Source organism: Hermetia illucens, chromosome 6 (assembly GCF_905115235.1).
Source record: "Hermetia illucens chromosome 6, iHerIll2.2.curated.20191125, whole genome shotgun sequence".
Taxonomy (NCBI): Eukaryota; Metazoa; Arthropoda; class Insecta; order Diptera; family Stratiomyidae; genus Hermetia; species Hermetia illucens.
In genome coordinates, this window is record NC_051854.1 from 36,113,627 (window position 1) to 36,129,576 (window position 15,950).

Consider the following 15,950-nt stretch of genomic DNA (forward strand, 5'->3'; position numbering starts at 1 on the left):
CCGATATCCGGTCTAGGCCTGACTAAGGAACCCCAACCGTCTCGGTTTTACGCCGAGGAATCATCCTCATCCATACGGATTAATTGACCCGCCTACCGCAACCTATTCAGCCGGATTTTATCCACAACCAGACGGTCATGTTAGGAGGAACACTGTAGTTAATCATAAACTACTTAAATTAATTTCAGAGGAGATTGATGCGTAGAGTTAATTATCTGTACGACGTTTTCGGCGCCTGTATTCAATTCAGCGGTTCCAGCATAATAAATCGATGTGACAGTTCGCAACGTAAATAAACTAAAGTTGTCAAACCCGTAGCATGGTTCGTGAGGTTATTTGTTATTAGCTGATCTGTTTGACCAAGGGCACATTTAAATAATCCAAGATGCCGAAAGAGAAAAGTGTTAAAAAGTCACGTATTCATCAGGATATTCAGAAGCAAGGTATTATTTCAAAATTACATGTTAGAGGATCATACTAACATTTCACAAAGGTTGAAGCAAACTTAATTGCGATTTTTTTCCTAACATCTCCGTCAAGCCCTGGTTTCAGGACATATCCTCAATAAGGATGACGTATTGACCCGAAACAAAATTGTTCGTTTTATAAAGCCAACCTGGCGAACATCGGTGGGGCTCCGTCGCCGGTCTGTGATAGCTACCGTGTGGACGAGACCAATGAACATATTACTTTCAATGCAATCAATTCTCTGGGCATAGAAGAAACCTTCTTTGGATTAACCGTTACAACTCGCTAGTTGATTTTCTCAGGGCGGATGATAGATCCCTCCGGCCAGTTTTATAAAAGAGGCTGGAATCAAAATCTAGCTTCGCTCTTCCTTCTCCTGCTCATGATTTTCCTCCCCCGATCATCTTCCATATCTAACCGAACCCTTCGTTTTTCATTTTTACTTCTCTTTTACACCAACTTTTCCTTGCTCAGTTTTTACTCCTATAATCACATACCAGATTCGCACACCTCGCGCATGTTTTGTTTTTCGTTTCCTTTCGCCTTTTTATTTACAGCTGCAAAATAAGGAGGTCCAATCTATATCTTCTAAGATCAACATTTCTACGACTTGCAAAGGTATTATTATTATTATTCTGTTAAGGGCAAATCGCACCGCGTCCTTGAAGAACTATTGTGCCCCTTTTACTGGTTATAGTGTACTTGTTGATCATAGTAGTTAGGAACTTTAGTATGTTCCCTAATTCCAGAAGTTTCAGCTTTGCATCTGATATTAAGTGTTATCCCAGATGTATCGACCTACTTTACACAAGTGCCGGACACTGCCCCAGGAAGTGCATAGAGGTTTCGTCCTCCTCCTCACAGAACCTGCAGGCAGTGTCCGTAGATATCCCTAGCTTCCCTAAGTGATAGTTCAGCCGACAATGACCAGTGAGAATTCCCACTATGATTCGAAGGTTCTTTTTGGTGAGGTTTAAGCAATCCTTTGTACGCATGGGTTCGTATCCCCCAATAAGCACCCTGGACTGCTCCATCCCTGGTAGGCCCGGCCAATATAGTTTCCTCAACCGTTTCTCTTCGTTTCTTAGATTCATAGCCATGAAACCGTTTCCGATTCCACAGAAGGGTTCTGGCCCGTGTAAAGGCATCCCTGCTCCCTTCTTGGCTAGTTCATCTGCTGCCTCATTGCCTTCCAACCCAGCATGACCTGGAACCCAAAGTATCCAGACCTTGTTGGACGAGCCGAGTGTATTCAGTCTCTCAAGGCATTCCCATACCAGTTTAGAGTTCACCTGGTTGGACCTAAGTGTCTTGATCGCTGCTTGGCTATCAGTGAGAATAGCTATGTTCTACCCCCTGTAGTTCCTTTGCAGATTAAAGGAGGCACATTTGTCTATGGCGTAAATTTCCGCCTGGAATATGCTAGTGTACCTGCCCATTGGCTCAAAGTACATTTTCCTTGGACCAATGACACCGGCACCCGCTCCCTCTGCTGTGAGGGATCCGTCAGTGTACCACGTAAACAGTTGCTGGTTTAAGCCGTATGTCGCAGTCACGATCTCCCAGTTTGCCTTGTTACTCCAACGTGTTTCAAACTTCTTATCGAAGTGAAACCTCGTTGTCATGTTGTCCCTCGGTATCAGTAATTCGGGATACCGCCTAGAAAGGATATTAATCTACCTTCGATTTAGGCAGCTCCCCGCCTCACTCATGCTACCGGCCATCCTGAATACTGATCTCCTTGCCTGCATCTGTATGTGCAGATGGAGAGGGGTTAATCCCAGAAGGACCTCCAGGGATGCCGTTGGGCATGTCCTCATTGCCCCACTGATACACACGCAAGCCAGCCTTTGGAGCTTATGTAATTCCCTGGCTTGTATGCTGAGTTGGGTTCTTTCTGCCCAGATTACCGCTCCATAGGTAATCATTGGTCTTACTATTGCAGTATATATCCAAAGTAGTATCTTCCGGCTGCAACCCCATTTTTTTCCTGCTATGGATCTGCAAGTCATCAGAGCCCTCGTGGCTTTTCGACAAGTGTTTCCGACATGTGTCTTCCAGAGTAATTTTTGGTCTAGCGTGATTCCCAAATATTTGACCTCTGTTTCTCGTTTCAACTCCATATCATGTAATGTTATGGCTTTCAGGTGATCCAGCTTACGCCTCCTAGTGAATGGTACTATGGTGGTTTTGGTTGGGTTGATTCGCAGTCCCACCTTCCTGGACCAGGCCTAGTAACCCTTAATCCAGTTTGGATTCTATCACATATGGTATCTTCATATTTGCCCCTACAGATTAGAACAATGTCGTCCGCGTAGCATAAAAGTATTACAAACGTTGGCATCATAGGCAATAGCCTGCCATTCCATACCTGTCGGAAGTCATCGTAAGCCATATCGTTGTGACACAGAATTGCATCGTTAGTTTATTTTATTTTATTACTATTCAGAGCAAAATTTGTAATATAAGCTTACAATAAGCCTTGGATCAATATTTAACTGACGCGGGTAACACCTTTCAGGTATTGTCTTCAACAAGGACTTTGGGCAGCATATCCTGAAGAATCCCCTCGTTATCACAAGCATGATCGATAAATCGGCGTTACGAAACACAGATGTTGTTTTGGAAATTGGCCCTGGTACCGGTAACATGACCGTAAAAATACTAGAAAAAGTGAAGAAAGTTGTCGCTTGTGAAATCGATACTAGACTCGTGGCGGAATTGCAAAAGCGAGTACAGGGTACTCCATTTCAAACAAAATTACAGATCCTTGTTGGCGACGTGCTCAAAGCGGAACTCCCCTTCTTCGATGTGTGTGTAGCGAATGTTCCATACCAAATCAGCTCTCCCCTTATATTCAAACTGCTTCTCCATCGACCCTTATTCAGGTGTGCCGTGTTGATGTTTCAGAGAGAATTTGCGCAAAGATTGGTTGCAAAACCTGGGGATAAGCTGTATTGCAGGTTGAGTATAAATACTCAGTTGCTGGCGCGAGTTGATATGCTCATGAAGGTACCGTATAATATAACAGCATTTAAATTTAGTTTATATATCGTAGTTTGTTGCTTCTAGGTAGGAAAAAACAACTTCAAACCACCACCTAAAGTCGAATCGAGTGTGGTTCGAATTGAGCCGCGAAACCCACCACCCCCTGTAAATTTCACCGAGTGGGATGGATTGACCAGGATAGCTTTCCTCAGAAAGAACAAGACCCTTGGAGCAGCATTCAAACAGTCGTCAGTACTTGATATGCTGGAAAAAAATTACAAACTTCATTGCTCTATCCGGAATATTGTAAGTTGTTTTCCTCCGAAAGTATGTCCAGAAATTATTATTGTTTTGTTTCAACAGGAAATCACCGATCCACTCAATATGCAGGAAAAAGTGACAAAGATATTGGAGGATCTCAATGCAGACCAAATGCGAGCAAAGAATATGGATATTGACGACTTCATGAAAATATTGTATGCTTTCAATTCTGCTGACATACATTTTAGCTAACGCAAATTTTTATCGTTTCATTTTGATTTAGTTTTTAGTTCTGTATAGGAAATATTAATTCCTCTCAATATCTAAACCTCGTCTGTGCGTTAATGTGCCTTAGCTTGTGGCAAAATCTATTGTTTGTTCTTCGTTATTAGGCAGTCGTATCAGTCACTTTGGAGAGCAACTGCCGATATTAGTTTCTTTCTGTTACCGCCATGGCCTTAAATGGAAAAACCATAATTTTCAAAGATTGCCTAATCTCCTTGTTAACTCCGAAGAAGCTTTTAACGCATTCTATATGCAACTCTGGACTATTAATTGTTTAGGATAAGTGAGGGTTCCTAAGTCCACAACCACTTGTTGTTGGACTGGACCAGACCAAATGGAGAGCAACTTGCAAGTTGCTCCCAGGGTAAAGGTGAGGCAGCGTCTGATGAATTGCCTCTACTCCGGACGAAACCGTTTGTCCTATAATTTTTTCTGGACTATTTCTCCGTTCTCAAAACGACATAACACAAAATGCCACGTGCAGCATCGAAATAGAACCACAGAAAACCACCCAAGACAAACTACGTTTACCCTTTGCCTTTGAGTAGGCGTTTGGAAATTCTTCTGTCGTCCATACGCTCTACATGGTGTATTCTCCTGAGACCTCGACGTTCGAAAGCATTGATTTCTCCTGAGGCCTGGTTCATTGATTACACCACGCTGCCATAACACAGGACAGACCGAATAAGGTTTTTATATATTGTGAACTTTTTTTTCCTGCGTACATTTTTATTTTTCAGAAGTGTTAATACGAGAAAAAAGTTGTTTCCAAGCATGATCTGTTTTGTTGTTGTCTCCTGTGTGGGGGTTGTGCCTAAGTACACGAAACTGCCGACTGGTTCGAAGTTATAATCGTTTAGTGTCACGTTTTGCCTGATTTGTGCTTTTCTTCTAGTTTATGTCATCTCTTTGTTTTTATTTAAACCAACCACCTTTGCTGGTTCAACAAACTTCACCAGGATGGGTGGCCCACTATCTGGGATGATTTACAGAATAGCAAATCCACTAGTATCTTTCGTATTATGTTCTCCATAATGGTAAATAATTTTGGGCCAGCCTATCGTCTTGCTTTAATCCGGAGTTTGCACTGTTTATCTCATTACTTGGTTTTGTCGGCTAGATTGAGACTCATTGTCATTCTGATGAACCTAATCGCTTTTGCTGGAACTTCTACTATTGTGTACAGTACCGGTCTATTGATATTGCCGTATGCCTGTTGAAGTCAACGAAAATTTAATTGACATCGTTATATATCAAGCCTGGAGAAATCTTCAGTACCGGTTTCACTGGAAATCTCTGATCAATCATGAATTTCGACATTGAAATCATCCCTGGTGTTCGCAAACAATATTTTTGGAGAAGGGATTGAAGCTTCTTTCGATTATTTTTGGTTGCACCCTTGTAGAATGTACACGACGATATCATTCTATAGTTATGGCCGCCGAGTTGGTCACCTTTCTTATAAATATTGCAAATGACACGTTTGTGCCAATCTTCTGGCAAGATTGCATCAGATTAAATAGTGTTCATGAGTGCATGAAGCTTGATCGCCCTCCCCACACTATTTCTTTAGTAGCCCCGCAAGTATTTCATCGACACCCGACGTTTTGTTATTCCTCAGCGTTTTAAGTGACTTCCTCCAAGTGTAGGTCGCAGAGAGATACCTGTACGGCCTCTATTCCTTCGGTGTGCGTAAATGGTGTTGCGGCATTGAATAGCTACTCGAAATATTGGGCGTTAATTTATAGGTGGATCTTAAATTTTTACTATTAAAGTTATCATTCAATCTGCAGATCTCGTCATTTATATGCGTTTGTTTCTTCTTTCTGCATATTTTATAAGCGATAAATACTGTATCGCTGCCACCTGTCCTACTTTGAGGATCTCTGCATCTGATCTTCGCATTCCTTGCCAACTCAAGTCGGTCGCCATATCTAATCCTGTCGCACAGAAAGCTATTTTTTTACGATTCGATTTTGAAATACCTTTCAAATAGATATCATTTGAGTACAGTGTTTTGTTTTTTTGTTTTGACTTTCTTCCTTAGATATGAGAATCCCCGAAACGAAATCTTTAAACGCATTTTTTCTCGAAACTGGCTGAAATATTTACGCATTATTCTACACATCAGTAGTTGTGGTTGAACCATGGCTATTTGTTATAATTTCTTACTTCGTTTCTGGTTTTTTAATGAAAAAAGAAGGAAAAATTTGATTTTTTTTACAACTCTGCCATTTTAATGTTTAGTAAGGTAAATTAATTCTATGTCTAGATTCAATACGGTGGAACTACTCTGGGTACCTGGTCACTGTGGCATAGAGGGAAATGAAATCTCGGACGCTTTAGCGAAAGAGGGGTCAATCTCCCCTATGCCGGGACCGGAGCCAGCAATTGGAGCATCAGTAGCATTGGCTAAATCTGTTTTCAAAAACTGGGAACAAGTTTCCCATAACGACAGGTGGCAGAGCTTAAATGCTGCTCGACACACCAAACTTTTCCTGCCAGAACCGAACATACGTACCGCAAAGTTTATCCTGTCGAAAAACAGGAGGACTTGCAGGTGTATTGTGGGCATTCTGACAGGCCATAATTCACTAGCTGGGCATATGTTCAGAATAGGAATTACCGAAGATGATACGTGTCCCTCCTGTAATGAGGAAGCGGAATCCACGGAGCATTTCCTATGTGAATGCCCCGCCTATGGACGCATCAGGCATCAGATCTTTGGTGCCGATGTCCTCCAATTGAGACGGGTAGCATCACATCCACTAACGGAAATCCTGCGATACGTTAACGAATCCGGAATATTCCGTTAGACGGGGGAGGCGATTACAATGGGCCAACACGGCCTGAGTGCTCAGAAGCTGTAGCTTCTCCCCCACCATACACACACACACACACATACAAGGTAAATTTATAGTTGCGGTTCGGGCGAGAGAGACAAGTATGTAGAATAAGAAAACGATTACTACAAACACAGATGTGTTTTCCATCAGCCACCGACCTTTTTTAGGGGACCGCAAAAAAGGCCAATACACTTCTTAAATATACCAGACCAAATCACTATTATTCTCTCTCCAGCTTGACAAAGTAATTAATATGATGTTTATAAGTGAAAAACATACTTTTACATAATAATATACTATGCAGAGCACATTTGCCCAGTGGTGGATTAATACAAGCCACCACAATAATGTCTGGCGACATAGTTGTTTGTCATCAAATTGGCATTTAATAAAAATGTACTCCGAAATAGTAATGATGTTAATTTTCCATATTTAAACTTATCAAAATAAAAACAGCGATTGCGAAAAAGACATTATTATTCGACATTAATATAAATAAAGCAATAAAGTTGCACAAAATATAAAATCAGACATCTGCTTTTTGATTTAATGCTGCATATCCCACAGGTATTTCCTTCAATTCGGTTTTTAAGCATAGAAACTCTCCACCAACACACATTAGGGCAACGCATATTGCATTTAGAAACCACCAGGAAAAGTTCGAAGGAAATGACGCATTATACCACCAACATACCACTAAGTGCAGAAAGTGGAATGTACAACTGGAAAATAAAAATGTAATATCATTTCATAATCTACTGGTGAATGATAAAATTACCTAAAATCTAAGCACATTTTTGTTCGTTTTACAATAAACCAAAGAGCAAATGATCCTATTAATGAGTTGACTATGAATGCACATATCACAAGCCTTCCTTCAATATCCGATACATGGATCTCCTGCAACAACATTTTTAAAATATGGTTAATGTGAAAAATTTCTTATGACTTATTACTAAACGTAAAATTTAATCAGCATTCTTTTTGGCTAAATGGAACTTTTTTTTATATTCCGCTATCAACATTGATGCTATTTGGGATAGTTATTTTTAAGGGCTCACATCTACTTTACGCAATAGGAAGTACCCGCCCACAATTTTTATTTCTGTCAACTATAGGCTTATCAATTTTTTGTGTATAATTATAGCGACTCCTTACTGCTACCATAATAATCAAATCCTCAAGTTATCCTACGAAGTGGCTCCAATGCTTGAATGGTTGCATTCGTGAAAATACCCTTGAAGAACAATACAATAAATGTCTGATAACAGTCAGACAAAATATTTTTTTGTTACTTTCCACGTAATCAAGAAAACGTCATTTATTGACTCAGCAAAAATACCTAAATTTCATTATATTTTAAGTAGCACAAAGAGACATCACTCTCACTCTCAAATTATGAATATTTCCAATGCGTCTATGAAAGTCCATTTCAGAGTCTAAATCTCGTCCGAAAGATACTACGGCGGTTTTTAGGCATTTTATTCCAAAGCGGAGGCTCCTATTTTTAAAATTTTTGTCATTTTTTCATTATAGATTAATAAATTGATTGAATTCAGGACATATTTGCAACTCTGGCATATGTGAGCTTAGGGCATGAAAAAAGAAAAAATCGTTTAAGAAAAATATTTATTCCAACGTTTGGTCCAGACATCATTTAAAATACTAGCAGAGGATAATAATAATAAGTCGAGCAACCTTAATTAACAATCATAGTTTGATCGAACTTGTAATCAGTAATTAAATTAGGTAAATCTCCTCTTCATCTATTTTGTTGTGGTCCCTCCCTCTCCCGTACAGCATCATCTAGAATGCCATAATCTTGATCTAAGCTCATATCTGTGGAAATTGCAAGTAATGAGTGCCCAACTTTCATCCAAAACTATTCTTATCACAGTTAAGTAGAAAGCTAATATTGAAAAGGTTATTACACAAAATGTAGCACGATAATCTCCCCTAAACCTGAGCATAAGAAAGTGGAGTAGGACTAGCTAACTCAATTACCGAATAGCCATAAATGGGAATTCTATAAAGTGATAATGGGAGCTTTCCAATTTTGGGAATTGGAGATAAAAAGTCTTCTTCTTTTTCTTCAGCCTTTGTCCCGTTCACAAGCGGGGTCAGCTCATCGTGATCGGCTTCGCCATTTGGCTCTATCGAATGCCTGATCTGGGTGCAATCTCGAGGCTTTCAAATCCCCATCCAGCGTATCAAGCCACCGTTGCTTAGGTCTGCCTTTTGGTCGTTTACCATCGACTTCGATGTTCAGACCAATCTTGGCAAGTGAATTCTCGTTTGCACGAATTGCGTGACCATACCATCGATGACGCCTCTCTCGCAACTTTTCCACGATCGGTGCAACCCCATAACGATCGCGGATATCCTCATTTCGGATGTGATCTAAACGTGTGACGCCACTAGTCCAACGTAGCATCTTCGTCTCCATTACCGCAAGACGCCGTTCATTGTCTTTTATGGTTGGCCAACACTCAGAACCGTAGAGAGCGACTGGACGGACGACATTGCGGTAAATTTTAGATTTGAGACGTTCGTTGATACGTCGATCACAAAGGACACCAGTTGTGGAACGCCACTTCATCCAGGTTGCGTTAATGCATGAAGCAATTTCATAACGCAGCTCTCCATTGGCTGATAGCGTTGACCCGAGGTATTTAAATCGCTCAGTTCTGGGCAGATCACTGCCGCTGACAGTCATTGTGCCTGTTTCATGGGGATCGGTCGTCAAAAATTCAGTTTTGTTTAAATTCAATCTGAGACCGTGTTGCATGAGGCGATCATTCCATTTTTGAACAAGTTGCTCGAGATCATTTTTGCTATCAGATGCTAGGAAAACATCATCTGCATAAAGCAGTGTGTAGGGCGCTGGGCGTTGGATATCCCGTGTAACGGTGTCCATAACAAGGACAAAGAGGAGTGGTGAGAGGGCACTTCCTTGATGAACACCAACAGAGACACGAAGCGGTTTTGATACACCCGCCATACTTCGAACTTTACTTTTCGGATCGTGGTAGAGCAATTGAATCCAGCGCACAAGTTCTTCTGGCACGAAGTGCTGTCGTAAAGCATACCAGATGAGTTCGTGTGGTACACGGTCAAACGCTTTCTCTAGATCCAGAAAGGCAATGTAAAGAGGTTGATGCTTCTCACGGTGTTTCTCCATGAGTAACCGCGCAGCGTGTATTGCGTCAGTAGTTCCGCAGTTCTTGACAAATCCGGCTTGATTCACGGTTATTTCAACGATTTCGCGAATACGGTTGTCAAGAATACGTTCAAAAATCTTCATGGTATGAGAAAGTAACCGGATCGGACGGTAATTTGAACATTCTGCTGGACTACCTTTCTTTTTCCATATTGGAACAGTGGTACTTTCTTGCCAGTCAGATGGTGTTCTTCCTTCCTGAATAACCCGGTTAAAGAATTCACTGAGCCACAGTGTTGGGTCCCAGCTCTTTGCTTTCCAGAGCTCAGATGCGATGTCGTCAGGTCCTGTTGCCTTCCCCGATTTCATTTGTTTTATTGCCTCCTCGACTTCAGTTGCGTTGACTGGTGGAACTGCTCCAAATGTCGGCAATGATTGTGGAAGTGGAGGATGAGCAAATTCTTCAGTTGAAATCTGCTCGAAGTATTCTCGCCATCTATCCGTTGCGGCTCGACGGTTGGTAAGCAAAGTACCGTTCTTGTCATTAACACAACAGAAGTGTTCGATATCCTGTGTGCGTTCATCACGGCTTTTAGCAAGTCGATACAGATCTCTCTCGCCATCCCGAGTGTCCAGTTTATCGTAAAGATTTTTGAAATAGTTCGCTCGGGTGACAGCGACCGCTTTCTTTGCTTCCCGGTTGGCATTCTTATAAATTTGCCAATTAGCAGGCGTTTTATCGTCGAGAAATTTGTGGTAGAGGCGTTTCTTTTCACGGACCTTCACTTCAACATCATCATTCCAAAGCCAAGTATCTCAGTTGATGTACCGCTTACCCGGCTTGGTGACCCCGAGGGTTGCAGAGGCCGCTTTGTGGATCGTGTCTTTCATTTGGTTCCAGGATTCTTCTACATTCGTAATGGTTGGCAATCGTATGAGTGAGACCGTTTCTTCTTTCTCCTCACCAAATCCCACCATTTAATGCGTGGCGGGCCAGTGCGTTCCTCACGCTGTTTTATCGGTGGCTTAATTCGCAGGACGGCAATCAACGGCCGATGTTGAGGTGCGATGGTCTCATAGGGAACGACTTTGCAATCAGTGACAATGGTAAAATGTTGGCGTCTTATGAGAATATAGTCGATTTGCGTTTTATTGTTCCCACTATAAAATGTGGGAAGGTGAGACAATCGTTTGATGAACCATGTATTCATAAGTACAAGGTCATGGGTGTCCGCAAAATCGATTATACGCTCGCCACCTTGGAGATAAAAAGTAACTGGTGTAAAAGTGTGCGAGGTTATTCAAAACGTCAAAAAATATAAAAAAACGCAAGGACTCCTGAAAACCGACGAAGACATTCTGATTCTAAATACGGCCAAGGGAAATCTTACCATCGTGATAGAGAAACGAATTCACGTCCAAAGTAGAGGCCCTTATAAATGGTACAGCGCTTTTAAAAAACCAACAAGGTCTGACGTTCGAAATCTTCATTGAAAATAGCCACACATTAGTAGCTACAACAAAGTTTATAAGAATCAAGTTTTTGAGATTCTAACGTTTTGCATAGTGAACAATATTATTTTTTTTTTCAACAAGAACATACACAAAAATAGCTGAAGGTTTCGTCGCATAATTCTTTAAACGCTGCTTTACCTATGCCCTGCGGAGCAATGTGATCAAAAACGGCAACAAGGGGTATTCCCTCCGATTATATTGATTCATAAACAAAATTATTTTGTATAAGGATGTAAGTTAGTCCTAACTCCCCCTGTACTTGATAACGGATTGGAGAAAGACCGACTCTCTCTCTACATAGCAGCTGAGCTCAGGTAAAAGAGGGAGGAACTCAGCTGTAGTGCATTGTAACTTCTAGGACTTGGGGAATGGAATTAGGCTTCAAGTTTCGCGAAGGGCACATTGAAAATATCTGCATTGCGTGTATTATAAGACGCAGGACGGCAAGTAATGTTGTTAGAGGCCGAGCATTCCATCAGACCCGAGGAAAGTTTAAAAAATGTCCATAAATCCAAATTCTACGCTGTTGTAGGAAGGGGAGTTTCAGAAACACAGTCTACAGGGGACGATATAGCGGAAAACAGCTGTACTTTGCACTATCCTCAGAAAACAAAAATAAAATACTAAGATCAAGGAAAGAGATGAATAAAGTAAAGCATTTAAGGTCGTTGAAAATAAAAAAAACGGGTTGAGCCTCGGAAAAATGCTACAGCGTTCACCTCAATCTACGCGGCCCTGTCCAGAAATGCATTCTTGACACATCGACGTCGTCAGGATATAAGTAAATTAGGGCGAAACAAAGAAAAACCTATTTGCAAACTCACTACTGGTATGGAAGAGGCGGATTGATATTTATGCTCTGCAAAAAACTTGATAGTGCGGTTTCAAAAATTGCCACCTAAAACGCGAACACGATATAAATAGTTATAAACTTCTCTATTTTATAAATCCACGCATACAATGTGATGTCGGCATTGGAAACGGACTTCGACCACGCAGTGAGGATGACGAGTCAATTTTGCCGATACTCACGGCCTTGTACTTGTCAATTATTCATCAAACGATTAGCTCATCTCCCTACATTTTATAGTTAGCACAGTAAAACGCAGATTAACTATATCTTCATAACACGCTGACATTTTATTACCGCCACTGACTGCTAAATGGCATTGTTTTCGTGTGAAAAAAGCAAGTGTTCTCATTTAAGCGATTGTCGGATAGTCGAATGCCGAAGAATCGTGGAACCAAGCTAAAACCACAATCTACAAAACGTCCTATGCAACCCTCAGGGTCGCTAAGCTTGGTAAGCGGTTCATCAACCGTGAAACTTGTCCATGGAACAAAGACGTTTTGTAAAAGGAAACGATTCTACCATAAGTTTTTCGTCGATAATAATATCGTCAAGGCACGTCGCACTACACAAGGAAATTTATTATGTTTTGTACTTCCAAATGTTTCAATCTGGCATCTGGTATTAAGTATTCCCCACATATAGTATGTGTGGATGATACACAGGCTCTTCTTGGTGTAGTCTAAACAATCGTTCAAACCCTTGGATGTTCCATTTCTGGTATGTTCACCCGGCACAGTTTTCTCAACCATTCTTCTTCATTTTTTCAGTGTAGTAACCATGAACTAATTTCCGACCCCACAGAATGTCTCTGGCCCGTATAGCGGTGTCACTGTTCCTTTCCTGGCCAACTCGTTCACTGCCTCATTGCCTTCTAACCAAATGTAGCCTGGAACCCAGAGTATCTAAAAATTATTGAGCGAACCGAGCACGTTCAATCTATTAAAGCATTCCCATACAAGTTTGAAATTTACCTGGTAAGACCTAAGTGCGTTAATAGCCGCAATGTTTTGCCCCATTTCCAGCTTAGGTATGTTAGTATACTTACCCATTGGTTTGAAGTCGGTTTTCCTTGGACGACTGAACACAGCACCTGCACCCTCTGCTGTAAGGAATCCGTCAGTGTAGGTAAGCACGTAATCAGTTCTGGTTTAAACCGTAGGTCAACACCACACTCTCCCAGTTTGTCCTGTTGTTCCAACGTGTTTGAAACTTCTTACCGAAGTGAAACCACGTTGCCCCGTTATTCCTTGGTATCAGTAATTCGAGATGCCGCCTAGAAAGAATATCAATCTTTCTATGTTAGGCAGCTCCTCGTCTCGCTGGTACCACCGGACATTCTGAAGATCGTCCTCCTTGCCTGCATCTGTACGTGTATATTTTCAAGGTGTGTCTTCCAAAGTAGTTTTTGACCTAGTGTGATTCCCAAATATTTGATTTTTGTTACTCGTTTCACCTTCATGCCATTTCGTTGATAAAATCCTGGGCAATTGGCAAATACACAAGAGTGCAAAGGAGCGAAAAAGGCGATCGCTGTTATCCGAGATAAACTGGGCACTCAGGACTGCCAGAGAGATCTGATATCGAACCCTTCTGTGGCGTTAATGGCAAGAACGGCGCTTTGCTTACCAATCGACTAATCGCAACGGACAGATGACGAGATTATGTCAAGCACTGAAATCGAGGAAGCAATCAAACTAATGAACTCGGGGAAAGCAATAGAACTGACGATATTGCAGATTAGCTTTGGAAAGCGAAGAGCTGGGAGTCGTTAAGCAGGGTAGAACAGAATCTGATTAGCAAGAAGACACGGCCGTTCCAATATTCAAAAGCAATGCAGCAGATATACAAATTACCTTCCGAATCGGTTGCTATCCATATCATGAGTATTTTTGACAGCCGTATTCGCGACATTGTTTAAATAGCAGTGAATCAAGCCGAGTTTGTCAAGAACTGCGGAGCTACTGAGGCAGTACACATACAAACTAAACTGGTGTTCTGATGTTCTATGGTAACAATTACAACTAGAGAAACTCGGGCGTTGTGTTAAACCGCTCTACCGTGAACCGAATAGTAAAGTTCGAATTGTGGCGGATATATTAAACCCGATTCGTGTCTCTGTTGGTGTTCATCAAGGAAGCGACCTCTCGCCACTCCTCTTTGTTCTTGTTATAGATACTGTAACAAGGGACATCCAACGTACCCTACACACTGTTCAATGCAGCGGATCTTTTCCTAAGGTCTCATAGCAAAACTGACCTCAAGCAACGTGCCCATAAAGCGGAATGATCGTTTCATGCGACACGCTCTCAGACTGAATTGAAATAAAACGGAATTGTTGACAACCGACCCCCATGCTACACGGATTATGACTCAGTGGCAGCGTCCTACCGAGAACTAGGCGATTTAAATATCTAGGAGCAATGCTATCCGACAATGATGAACCGGCATCAACGAACGTCTCAATTCCAAAATATACCGCAGTGACGTACGCCCTGTCGCCCTTTATGGTTCTGAATTTTGGTCAAATAAAAAATACAATGAACGACGCCTCGGAATAATGCAAACGAATGTTACATTGCACGATAGAGATGCGTAGGGGACGTATGTAATATCACCAATTTGAAATATTTTGTTTAAGGATTGAGGTGAGTCAGCGTCTGACGATTTGCCTCTGCCCTGGTATGAAACCGTAAAGCCATCTTCGCTTATATTTTTGCAGGTTGGGCGCTAAGCCCGAAACGAGGGGCCCATGGGCCAAAAAAAGACAGGGTAAGTTACTCCCCATTTGGTCCGGCCCGACATCAATTAGAGTATGAGCGGATTTAAGTTCAATATAATTCGCAGGTAGGTCCCACTGTATATTGCCTGATACACTTCAGAAGAGAATTGCCAATCAACCTACTCTTTTAGACATCCTTGTTATCAGCCAAGTTATTCTTCTCAAGGACTTGGACAGGCGACAAAAGTCTCTTACTATGTAAAATACTCACATGATATTGAAATAGATGATTTAAAGTGTGATTCGTTCCGTCTCCAACAATCATTTCCATAAAACACATAACAATGCCGAGACTCACGTACAGCAATGACTGCATCGCAATTATTTGTGCAGTAAGCAGGAAAGGATCCCACTGAGTACTTCGAAACGTACCCCCTTTCATGTTTGTTTATATCAAATAACTCAACAAAAAACCCATCAGGGATGTCATTGGATGACGGTTGCTGCCAGAATTTGACAATTAAGGCCCAGTTGACTTGCATTCTGCCAACTCGCACTACCTCACAAACAGCTGCTTGACTAGCTAGCACGCTACTGCCATTGATATTTGGGCTGCACACTAGTGGGATATTTGATACTGATTTGCAGAATGCATTGAATTAATTGAGTTATATATCTCAGGAAGGAATAGTTAAAAAAGCGCAAAAATAAAATAGATCCACATCTTCGCCTGTCCTGGCATTAGCCTAATGAAAAAAACAGCTTCATGCTTATGAAAGATTTTCCAATTGTGAGAATGCTACCTTTCGAGATGAATCGATGTTTTGTAGACCTCCTCAGTATTGTAGAACGTAT

General features: G+C 41.4%; 2 protein-coding genes across 2 annotated transcripts; one reads left to right on the forward strand and one right to left on the reverse strand.

Annotated features, from left to right (window-relative positions):
* The first annotated feature begins 49 nt into the window (after positions 1 to 49).
* LOC119659738 (probable dimethyladenosine transferase) lies at positions 50 to 3,969 on the forward strand. The gene is made up of 4 exons (XM_038067998.1): positions 50 to 443; positions 2,990 to 3,480; positions 3,541 to 3,762; positions 3,820 to 3,969. The coding sequence occupies exons 1-4, from the start codon at positions 386 to 388 to the stop codon at positions 3,967 to 3,969; spliced, it is 921 nt and encodes a 306-aa protein (XP_037923926.1). The 5' UTR covers positions 50 to 385.
* Positions 3,970 to 7,307: 3,338 nt separating this feature from the next.
* Positions 7,308 to 15,537, reverse strand: LOC119659339 (protein SYS1 homolog). The gene is made up of 3 exons (XM_038067381.1): positions 15,367 to 15,537; positions 7,627 to 7,748; positions 7,308 to 7,570 (listed from the first exon to the last, which is right to left on the reverse strand). Exons 1-3 carry the CDS (start codon positions 15,535 to 15,537, stop codon positions 7,375 to 7,377), a joined length of 489 nt encoding a protein of 162 aa, XP_037923309.1. The 3' UTR covers positions 7,308 to 7,374.
* Between the last annotated feature and the right edge of the window lie 413 nt (positions 15,538 to 15,950).

What these genes read in the sequence shown, in the direction of transcription:
- LOC119659738 (XM_038067998.1), top strand. Translation starts at nt 386, where the DNA reads ATGCCGAAAGAGAAAAGTGTTAAAAAGTCACGTATTCATCAGGATATT. An exon ending in TCAGGATATTCAGAAGCAAG is followed by an intron (nt 444 to 2,989) that starts GTATTATTTCAA and finishes AACACCTTTCAG; the next exon opens with GTATTGTCTTCAACAAGGAC. An exon ending in ATTGCTCTATCCGGAATATT is followed by an intron (nt 3,763 to 3,819) that starts GTAAGTTGTTTT and finishes TTGTTTCAACAG; the next exon opens with GAAATCACCGATCCACTCAA.
- LOC119659339 (XM_038067381.1), bottom strand. Translation starts at nt 15,537, where the DNA reads ATGAAAGGGGGTACGTTTCGAAGTACTCAGTGGGATCCTTTCCTGCTT. An exon ending in ATCATCTATTTCAATATCAT is followed by an intron (nt 7,749 to 15,366) that starts GTGAGTATTTTA and finishes ATGTTGTTGCAG; the next exon opens with GAGATCCATGTATCGGATAT. An exon ending in AAAATGTGCTTAGATTTTAG is followed by an intron (nt 7,571 to 7,626) that starts GTAATTTTATCA and finishes TTTATTTTCCAG; the next exon opens with TTGTACATTCCACTTTCTGC.